At 36.0% G+C, this 12215-nt stretch overlaps 1 protein-coding gene across 1 annotated transcript; it reads right to left on the bottom strand.

Moving 5' to 3' along the window:
* Positions 1 to 245: 245 nt before the first annotated feature.
* Positions 246 to 3152, bottom strand: LOC128237548 (uncharacterized protein K02A2.6-like). Its single transcript, XM_052953139.1, has one exon. The coding sequence runs from the start codon at positions 3150 to 3152 to the stop codon at positions 246 to 248; it is 2907 nt and encodes a 968-aa protein (XP_052809099.1).
* Between the last annotated feature and the right edge of the window lie 9063 nt (positions 3153 to 12215).

Genomic DNA, 12215 nt, shown 5'->3' with positions numbered 1-12215 from the left:
TAATAAAAGGGTTTCGACAAGATAAAGATTAGCACTTGCTGTAAACTATTTATTTGTACTATATAGATCACTTGGGGATTATTATGCCCAATCACTAAATCAGAACACTGTAGCTTACGAAATCAGAACACTGTAGCTTACGAAATCAGAACACTGTAGCTTACGAAATCAGAACACTGTAGCTTATGAAATCAGAACACTGTAGAATAGGTATTATGTTTCTTATCATTTTCTTACAAAATCTTTCAGATATGTAGGTTCGCGTCTGACTCTCGCGGGTCTTTCGCGCTCCGTAGAATCTGCTGGTGTTGATGAATGGATTTCAACGGGTATTTCGGATTTGTCGGTTGCATTTCTGGAGGATTTTCATTGACCAGTTCATCTTCAGTGATTTTGTTATCATTTGTTTGGTTATAGTTCAGTCCAGATCTGACCTTCTTGAATCGTGAACTATTTCGTGTAACTTCGTGGTTTTCATTTTCAGCTGTTATCATAGCTCCTTTCTTCCCTTTTACTGTATATGGAGATGGTATATACTTCGGTGATAATTTTGTTTTGTTCTCATTTTCTAGAAGTACTTTATCACCAACGTTGATATTGTACTTAACAGCATTGTGTCTTGTGTCGCTGTATGATTTACTTTCTGACTTTGATCGTTCATCACGTTGTCTCACTACTTCATCTACTTTCGGTTCTGAACTATTTTCATAAACTTTAGGCAACTTTGTGTTCGGTTCTCTCTGGAACATCAATCGGTATGGTGTGAAACCAGACACAGTGTGTGGAGTTGCCCTGTATTGTCTCAGAAATTTTAACAGTTCTTGCTTCCAATTCTCGCCTTCAACATGTGCTGCTCTCACAATCTTCATAAGTGGCTTATTAAATGCTTCTGCTTGAGAATTAGCTTTCGGCCATCGTGGAGTAATGCGTCGATGTGTGAATCCACAGTAAGTAGCAAATTGTTTGAATGCATCCGAATTGAATGAACTTCCATTGTCGGTCTTGATAGTCTTGACTATACCAAATTCAGCGAATGTTTTGTCCAATACAGGTATTACTCGGTTCGCGGAAACCGATTTCACTATTTCCACTATCGGATATCTTGAATATTCATCGGTTATCACAAATAGATACTCTCCGCTTGGTAATGGTCGGCAAAAGTCTGCGCTTAGATTCTGCCATGGACCGGAAGGTAATTCAGACATCTTCAGGGGCTCATTACGGTTTCTTTCTTTTGTTGTAGCCAAGCATGCTATACAACCCTTTACAATGTCTTTTACCATTTCATTCATGTTTGGAAACCAGACTTTTGATCTAAGAAATGCTTTTGTCCTGGTTGTCCCTTGATGACCTTCATGCGCGATGTGTATGGCACGTTGGCGGAGGGACGCTGGTAACACAATTCTTCTGTCTCTTAGAAGGATTGTTTTACCATGTACAGTCAACTCATCTTTGACACTTCTAAGTGATGTTAGCTCTTCAAGACTTATTTCTGGGTTTTCTATTGTCTTTATGTTGTGCCACTTGCCATATTTGGTATATTCAATGGCTTTCATCATTGTCTTATCTTGTGTTGTGGCTAACTTTACTTCGTCAAGAGTCATAGCATTGAGCACTGCACTTTCAGCAATGAATCTAACATACTCTTCAGCAGCATTTAGCTTAGGTTTTTCATTTTCAGAGTTATTTGGGTGACGTGACATGTAATCTGAAGGGTTGTCTTTCCCTGGTTTGTATTTCACGGTCATTTTATATGGTTGTAAGCGTAGGCCCCACCTTTCTATACGCAATGGCGGTCTTGGTTTCTGCCATATTTTCTCTAGTGGTTTGTGATCACTGAATACTGTAAAATGTGGAGCACCACGCAGATATATTTCAAAGTGTTCGCATGCCCATACCACAGCCAACGCTTCTCGCTCTGTCTGACTATAGCGACTTTCTGTGTCGGTCAAAGCTCGGCTCGCGTATGCGACTATTTTGTCATTTTGTGTCATTATGGCAGATAAACCAACAGGGCTTGCATCCGTCATAATCTGAGTTTCTTCCCTTGGATCGTAGAAACACATGACAGTTTCACTAGACAGTTCCTTTTGGAGCATTTCAAAGGCATTTTGTTCACTTTTGTCCCATTTCCACTCTGCATCTTTCTTTGTCAGCTTTCTAAGGGGTTCAGTGATGTTAGCATAATTTCGTATGAAACGCGAACAGTAGCTGGTCATACCAAGGAAACTTTTAAGTTCACTAACGTTCTGTGGCAGTGTCATTTCCTGTATAGCCTTGACTTTCTTAGGATCAGCAGATATGCCTTCACCACTAAAGACAACACCAAAAAATGTGATTGATTTTTTATTGTATTCACATTTTTTTTCATTCAGTGTTAGACCGTTTTCATGTATTTGCTGAAATACTTGTTCGAGCGCTTTGTCATGTTCAGTTTGTGTCTTTCCATATATTATAATGTCATCAGAAATGTTCTTCGATCCATGTATACCTTGTATGACATTGCGTATTGTATTTTGGAAAATTTCAGACGCAGAACATATTCCAAAATTCAGACGTTTGTATCTGAAAACTCCAACATGAGTATTGAACGCGGTTATGTATCTAGACTCGGGGTCAAGGACCAGCTGATGGTATCCTGCACGTAAATCAAGTTTACTGTAGACTGTCGAGCCATTCAAGTCATTAATCAGCTCATCGATTGTCGGAAGAAGATGGCGTTCACGCTGTATAGCTTTATTGGCCTCGCGCATGTCAATACATAATCGAATTTCATCTGTGTTTTTCTTTAGAGGTGTCACAATTGGAGAAATCCAGGGTGTTGGTTCCCTTTCTTCCTTTTCAATAATGTCTTCTTTCAGTAGTTTATCTAATTCTTGTTCTACTTTGGCACGCAGATAAAATGGTGTTCTTCTTTGTCGTTGAGCGAGAGGCTTCACAGATTTGTCAATGTGCAGCTTTACTGTACAATTCTTCAGTTTGCCTATTCCTGTAAATAGACCAGGATATTTCTTCTCTCTGTCTTCAACTGTGTTTACTACATGAATCACACCAAGTTTGTTTGCTGTATCGAAACCTAATAATGCACCATGATTACCTTTTACAATGTAGAAAGTGTCTAGAATATATCGATCATTCTTTTCAATTACCATTTCGCATTTGCCTTTCACTGGCAAGGGTTTACTACCACCATATGGCATGAGATTTGGTAGGGTTTTCTTCGATAGTTTAACTTGACCCACCAATTTATGTGTATTTTCATCCAAGATGTTCACAGATGCACCTGTATCTACCATCATGTTTATTTTCTTCTGGTTTATCGAGACACTAGTCCTAGGACCTTTGTTTCCAACTTGACCGATAATGCCGTAACAGTATTCTTCGTCACCAGAATCGGACAGCTCACCAACTGCTCCCTCTTGAATTTCATTCACACTTTGTTTGTGCTTTTTCCGACATACTTTCATGAAATGATTTGGCCTTTTACAGAAATTGCACAACTTGCCTTTAGCGGGACAGCCATTTTTGTGTGGGTAGTCGCCTCCTCAATTGCGACACTTCTGACTTGGCTTATCAGTATGCCATGAATGATTATTCTGAGATCGATCAAAGTTCTTAGGTCTTGTTTTACCTCTTCCTCGACTAGGCTTGTTCTTGATGGCATTCACAGGTTCTCTCTCTTTCTCCATGACCTGTGCCTGTTCTTCTGATACTTCAAACGCACGACCAAGTATATCTGTATATCTGCTAACGATTTGTCAGGTTCTCTCAGAGCCCTTCTCCGCAGTCGATTGTCTTTACAATGTTGAATAACCTGTTGTAGAATTTCAGTATCACAGTTAGCAAACTCATAGTTCTTAGATAATGTTCTTAGTTCAGTGATGTAATCGTCCAGTGTTTGACCCTCTGCTTGTTTACAAGATCGAAATCTGTAGATTTCCATTTGGGCGTTTTTCTTGGGTGAAAAGTAGTCAGTTAGAATCTTCTTTGTTGCTGTGAACGTTTTATCTGATGTGCCTTTTTGAGCATCGTATATATCGTACACTCTATCCCCAGCATAGTGAAGAAGCAATGCACGTTTTCTTTCGTCGTTCTCTATCGCCATACCAACTAGAAGGTTTTCTAGTCTAGCAACCCATCGCTCCCAACGGGGCCCGGCATTACTTTTATCCATTTCGTAGTCAAACGACGGAAACAATGGCAAACTCATAGTTAAACTTGACGATAACACATTGAATAATGCTTATTTTCTACCTCGTCGCCAAATGTTATGTTTGTGGAGCTGATGGAGAACGATTTATATAATAAACGATGGATAAACGTTTCTGTTGCTGTTTATTCCGGAAGATGATATTCTGCTATGACACCGGTAAATGTTTATAATACGGATCCTACATAAGATTTATGCGGAACAAATAATACTAAAAGTGAGGTCACAACAATTTTGACTACATGGTTTTTAATTTAAAAACACTGAAGTATTAATGATTATTCATAAAGTACTATGTAGTAAATATTACTTTGGTACACTAAAGTAGCAATATTTAATGCAAAAATGTTTATAATGTGTCAACAAAATATTTGATAATGCAGTTTTATAACATAAATTACATTAAAGGTCCATCACTAAGGGAAAATGATGTGGCATTTTATTAGCCAGTACATAAACTTATGCTAGACACTAAATAATAAAGATTGGCAGGTCAAAATTTACAGAAGGTCTTTGGAACTCGAAGAAATATATGTTCCTGACGTACAACTCCATTCACTTATTTCATTGACCTCATGACTTTGACACACACACCTTAAGACTTATGACTGACCACTATATTTGTGGTGGATACTAGTTTTTTCTAACAAAAAAACATTTTGAGAAATACAAATACTGTATTTGAATAAGCATCTGGACAGTCAACTGAACAACATAATGCACACACATGTAAATACAATCAGAAACATACATACATTTCAAGTTATCAATATCGAATAAACTAAGATATTCTACAAATTGAAACGTTTCCACAAACTATGAAAAATTATGTTGTATTTGTTATACATATCCACAATCGTGAAACATTTATAACCATGCAATACAAGGCCCATCAAAAACTGTAAATCTTTTAAAAAAAGTTAAGTCTTGTTCGTTTGACTGTCCGAAACTGAATGACCAATTCACTGACCAATACCTCGTTTTCCTCGTGCTAACTTACAACGCCACCTAGCGTTCATTTCATTTAACTAAGGAAATTAATTTACTTCTAATTCGTAAACTCAAACTAAGTAAATTACATTGTATTATGTTGAAATTTCAGTGAATCAACAGTATGACCCCCAGGTCTTTTTAACTTTCTTCATAATTCATAGAAAAATTATTGTACATTTACTGTAATTAATTTCGAATTTCTATATACCAACTTTCATTTTCCAATGAAATAGTTTCTGTGCTTTATAAGATATTCAAATTTTCACTTTTCTTTGTAATGGACCTTTAAATACAAATTAAATATATGAATAAATATAAAAAAAAGTTGTTCATTACAACCATATTACGCTATGGTATGTGTAATAACTGACTAAACCACGCCATTGATTATACCGGAAGAGTGCTTTTATTATGCCAATATTGATCTCTAACATAGAGAACATCAGGGATCGTATACCGGAATATACGGGATATATTACATCCTCTTTCTTTTGATTTTTTTAAATCTATTAAACAATTTTTAATATCAAATATGGTACAAATGGCTTGAAAAAAAAGATGCTAGTGACCATATATTTCCATATTTGCAATATAATCACTAAAAACTACCGTGTCTTCCTGCATCAGATAAGTAAAATTATGACTTGAACATCAGGTAGAAATAAACATAAAACAAATGATATTGGCGATCTTTGACACGTATTTCCTGACGTCTGGCAGTCTTTGAACACATATTTTGACGTCTGGCAGCTCTTATACGTAAACACATTTGGACGTCTGGCAGTCTATGTGTACACGTATGTTCTTGATTGACGGCTGGCAGTTCATGTATTGTACACTTTGACGTATTGTACACTATGACTCATATATGGATATATATACTACTTCTGTTAGGATTGGTAACTTTTGGTATCTTTGGTAACTTTTGGTATTTTGTCAAAGAAAATAAATTTACATGAAATTTAAGATAACCAACCTTGCAGATACCAACAATCTATTGATAATATGAAAAATTACCACTCTCTAACATTCATAGTGACACTTGATAATTATAATAGGAATATGCACTTAGGGGTTATTCTTCCCTTTAAACACTTGTGCATATAAAACTGAATTAAACACTCGCGATGCTGACTGACTAGGTATGTAATAAAATGATATTAGCACTCGCGAATTACACAAAATCGCGTAAATATCTCGGCTTTCGGATTTCTCGGCCAGAGCTTGATCTCTCGCACTGTTCTTTCTTTTTGGCTGTAGATTTCTCTGGTGTTTTAACGTTCATTCGCATTTGCACACTGCTTTCTGGGACACGCGATTCTGATTCGACTGTTATTTCGCGACTTTCACACACGTTAGGTGGTGTAGGCGTTGGTCTTGGCACTTCAGGATACGTACTTGGCGGTACCAAATACTGTGGCTGATCGCGTTCCTCTACGATATGCGGTTTTTCCTATGTTTTCATGAGCATGTCTGTATTTCTTCGATACTCACGATCACTTTGTCCTGCTTTTACAATGTGTGATCGTGGAGAGTTGACTTTCCGCATATACGTTGCTGGCTTCCATCCTGATGGTGTATGGATTCTCACTGCATCACCAGGCTGGATATCTTCTATAACTTTTGCACCTTTATCATAATAAAATTTCTGCTTTTCTCTGTAATCAACTAATTTAGACTTTACTTTGTCTGTTGCAACAGATTCAGGCATTCTTAGGCTTTGTTTTATTGGAATAAGTGTCTTTGCTCTTCTACCCATGAGCCTTTGCATGGGCGACCCAATTTCACTGTCTCTTGGAGTGTTTCTTAGTTCCAATAAGCTAAGGTAAATGTCCTCACCTGTTTCTGAACACTTCTTTATCATGTTTTTCACTGTTTGAACGGCTTTCTCTGCTAAACCAGAGGGATCTTGGCGTCCGCCATTGGATGATCATTTTGAAGACTTGAAGATTGTTTGGATTTAATGAATAAAAAGAGAAAATATTTTTTTCACAAAAATGCATTCTTTATACAAGCATTTATTCCAGAGCACATTGACACATTTTGATCAAATTCTTTTGAAATAAAAATATAAAGACCATTTAAGTGATTTTGAAGCAAGAATGTACTGTACTTTTTATATCACGGGCAGTATCTGAGGAACCAAATGACCTACTCAGATCATTGTTGGCGAGGACCAACTAGGCTGCTAGGGAAACAATCTGAAGTTTGTTCGAAATCTGACCAGTAGTTTCCAACTAGTAGCGGACGGACCAAGACCAAGTGCCATTTGTTTAGATAGTGGTCTAAAAAGAAAAAAAAAACACCTTGAAAATGTCAAGTCTTGTGTTGTAAAGAAGTGAGCTCATATGAAAAGTTTCAAATAAAAAACATTAGTGAAATTATGAAGTGCTATTTTCAGAACAAACAAAAACAACATCTAAAGCAAATTATTGATTTTGTTATTTTACCATAGTTCAATGACTAGTACTAATTTGAAGTTGTTTGTCAACCATAAAATAGGTACCGGTATCCGTAATTTTAGCTAAAACTGTTGCTGTTGCATTCAAAATCAATAAGGAAATAATATTTCAGATTAACGTTATGAATGCACTTTGATCATTAGTTTTTACTAAGAAATATTGCTTAGAAATGCATATGCTGATGCTGTGATATAATAAAGCACATTTCAAGAATCGGTTCCAAATAGCAATTTACGTAGCTTTCAAATATATAGACAATTTTGTACCAGTTTGTAAAAATAACCGGCTTCATTTAACATATTTTCATCAACAATAACAACAATAAAGGCAAGAAACAATACTTAACATTATTTACAATATTATGCATTTCAAGTTAATATCAGTTATAGTTATTGTAACCTTTTATAAAACGTTACTGTTGGAATCAATTTTCTGTATGCTAATATCATTCTCAATAAGAATTTCATTAATCTTTTATCTTGATTTTATTTTATGCTTTTCGGTGGTTTATCGAAGTATAACGGTGAATTATATCCTGACTCACTGGCCACTCAGTGAAAATTATCAAATTTGATACTCGGAATTACTTAAAAAAAAAGTTAACCAAACTTACTGAAAGCCGGAAATAATATGACGATGACGTCGTTAAATTGACTTCATCTTTGCGATGCTTCCTGATAGAGTTTCCCGCAAATTTTGGCATTTTATTGAAATAAACCCAACAATAGTAGAGTTTTAGACATAAAATAAACAGAAAAGTTGTTGGTATCGATGTAATATCACGTTATTATTTCACTCGTGAACACCAAAAGTTGTTATTTTCACTCGTGGCTGCGCCACTCGTGAAAATATCACTTTTGATGCACACTTGGTGAAATTATAACGTGATATTACACCGAAACCAACAATTATCCTCTATATCATGGAACAGTAATTAATTATGGATATATTCCATTTAAAAAAGGTGGATCAATACTGATTTAACGAAAATATTCTCAAAGATCAAATTTGTTGTGAAGAAATTCATTTAAAAAAATGTCATTAAAATAGTTATTTCAGTAATTTATCTGAAAGTATCAAATTTTCAATAATAACAACAATGAAGTTTACAAAAAGCAACATTTGTATAGTCTTTCAAGTTGATTTTAAAGGTTAATACCATATCTATTCTTGTGTACCCTGTTAGTGTTAAGTTTGGACAAGATGTTGTAATTGTATTTATCAGTATCAATAACATTCCTCTAGCATATATGTCTTGATTTAAATAGTAACAATGTTAAATAAAAAACAACAACAGAATATAGGCAACAGAAAAACGGCATATAATGTCAACAACGAACATAACATAGCAGCAAAAAAAAACTGACTAGAAGGCCAAATTTGACTAGACAAGAATTTTGCATTTACAAGAAAGACATGCTGATGACCTCAAACATTAATATTAGCAATAAAAAGTATGACAAGATAAACAAATGAGCCGCAATCTGTAGTTCTGGCGCTTATCACATTTTTAATTACTTTGACATCTATTGAACTTTAATCATTGGCATAACTTATTTGCCGATGAAGAAAAGGTTCGAAAATGTAAAATTAATGTCATAAATTTGCATTTTTTATGGAAACACTGTTGAATGTCTAGTCTCTTTCTGTATTCTCCGGTGCTGTTGGTTCAGGCTGGGATTGGGTCACCTTGTTTCGCGCCATCCTTCCTTCCTCCATCGCGGTCCCGCGCCCCAGCTAGCCACTTGGATACCTCCATTTCCACGTCCTTCCTTGTAGCATTCCTGGTTGGCCCGTTCCTTTGTACACACTCTACAAAACAAGCATCCTTATCATTAAACAATGAAATGCAGTGAAATGTCAGTATTGCAACCATTCAATAGTCATAATAAAGTCACCTTGTAGCGTTTAGAGCAGTATAAATTGGAATATAAACTAATTCTGGTATGTTTTACCAAAAATAGATGTTTGTTTGTTTCCGGGTTTTTCATCGCTTTTAACAATATTTCTGTGATATCGCGGCAGTCAGTTGGTGCATCTTTCCTGAGCAAACTTAGATCATTTTAGCGGTGTACCAATACAGAATGTTAAAGGTTAGCAAATAACTGACAACTTGCTTTACAGGAAGGTGATTTCTGCTAATATCACGCGCCACAACGCAACACATGGAATCAAAACCACACAGCATGTAAAATACTCTCTCTTATTAATGTACATAAAAGCTAGTCAAGCATTCCTCTTTATTCAAGCGATACCCAAATACACAAATACCAGATCTTGGCTACCGTATTATATCATGTATAGGACGCTAGCATAGATAGGACGCAGGCAAAAAAATCGTTGTAAAAACCCTTAATATATAAGATAGGACGCAGCGGAAAAATGTCAAAATCGGAGCCGAAAAATTGAGGTTGGTAAAGTATTTATAACATAATATTGAAGTAAAAAAATAAAATTGTATATAAGGCATATTTCGATAATTATTGTATTTCAGTAATTTAGCCTTTCGGTAATTTAGTGTACACAACAATTATATAAGTCTTGACATTTTGATAACATTCACGCATATTATAAGACTTATACAAATGCTGTAATAGTCCCGACACGCCAATTGACTGTTAGTCAACCGTTGCAACCGTTGCAATAGTCTCGACATGCCTTTTGAATGACAGTCAACCGTTGCAACCGTTGCAAAACTGTGTATTGTCAAAACTGATGATTGTTTTGATAAGGCTTGTCGCTGCGCGGATTAAAGCATGTCAGGCATAATTAATGCGTGTCGGTAATTATCCTTGCCAGAGAAAGGCACGACAGGTAAAGTGCGAACAAACAACCATACGATATTACCATCGCAATAGTTCGTTCTATTGATGTTTTTCTAATGACAGACAGCGTGTGTTTATCACACCTTCGCACATTTGAAAAGATTTGATTTGGTAATATATCTATTTTGAACACCTTAAAGACACCAATTTGCAAATTCGTAAAATATCACTTACTATACAAGACATTCAGAATCTGGAGGCCCCGAAATTTCTTCTTTCCCTTATGCCCCTTCATGTTGTAATCTCTGGCCAGCTGGTTCGACATGGTCTCTTTCATCAAGCGGTCAACAGTTTCCCGCACATTCGCCACACCAAACATTGAAAGGTACCGCACCTTAAATAAAGCAGAATATAAACTTTTTTTCAATGATGATTTTAACACTTTTAATTTTCAAAATTATATAATGCACATTTATGATGGGCTGCAAGTCGCCAAAAGACGAATAATTGTCAACTGGACCTCAAAAATATGAAATGCGAAGAAAACTGCCTGGATCGACAAATTAAAGATCTTTCCTCAAATATTTACAGCCAAGGGCTACACCTTTAGTGACTCATGCCTTTATGTTCGTTCCTTTCGCCCGAGTGCTATGGGGCATATTATCATTGCTTGTTTTGACCACTAGAGTATATACCATATCAACAGAATAATTTTCAATATTATAATAACAGCTCAATTCCCGGATTTTGTGGGTACTATGTCATTTTCCTGGTATTTTGAAAGTTGCCTACATATTTGATTAATGATTCGACTGTCTTGTCCTAATAATCAATGTTGAAAATCCGGCCAACTGCCCATGACTTGTGCTCATGGCTATTGTGGCATACCTAAATGAGATAATTGTGGTAATTGTCGGAATGAACCAAATAATTAAAACATGCCAGTTTTCAGTTCCGCAATTAATGCAGCAAAGTGTTTGTCCACTGTGCAATATTTTCCAACATAAATATAGCAGAATGATAATACAATATCATCATGTGCTCACCACAGACCATTATGTTATTTCGCATTTAAGCCAGTGGATATGGGGTAGTTTGTTCAGTTACTAATGGAGCCACATACATGACTAACACTATGCTTACCACAGATGACAGCTTCGTCTGATCTCCCAGAAGCTCATCAAATGCTTCCATCTGCTCTGGAAAACAAATAGGGAATGAGATATTTTCCGGGAGCTGCAGCGGTTGGTCATCTGTTGTTGGCCTTGACAACACTCGCTGCATCATCCTCTTAATTTCACGATTCTCCTCCCGCATCGTCTCCAAGACTCTGAGAATCTGTGTAACAGCAGCTGAAAAACAATGTCAAAAATGTGTTTAATAGAAACTATCAGTGCATCAATAATAAATTCATTAACTTCTGTTGGCCCCTTGTGGTTGAGGGACTACCTTAAATGGCAAAGGGAACAGAATTGCAAGCACCATGCAGCCCTCCGTTTGTCCATAGATTTGTCAAAACATCTAGGCTGTTAGATCCTAAAAGATGTCTAAACGGGCTTTAACAATTGGAATCTTTCAAACTCTAGATTCTAGCAGGAGGGTGATTTCGAACCCATGCATTTTAATATGCTAGAACAGAAGATGCATGATACAGAATTTTCAATCCAGCTTGTTATTGCTTTTATTGGCTTGTTTTGAGGATAGAACATTTAATAAGTATATACTCATTATACTGTAATATATTTACAGCACTAAGTTGACTTACTAGGCCCAATATTCTGCCCA

This window comes from Mya arenaria, chromosome 6, assembly GCF_026914265.1.
Source record: "Mya arenaria isolate MELC-2E11 chromosome 6, ASM2691426v1".
Taxonomy (NCBI): domain Eukaryota; kingdom Metazoa; phylum Mollusca; class Bivalvia; order Myida; family Myidae; genus Mya; species Mya arenaria.
This window is presented reverse-complemented; position numbering and strand designations above follow the sequence as displayed.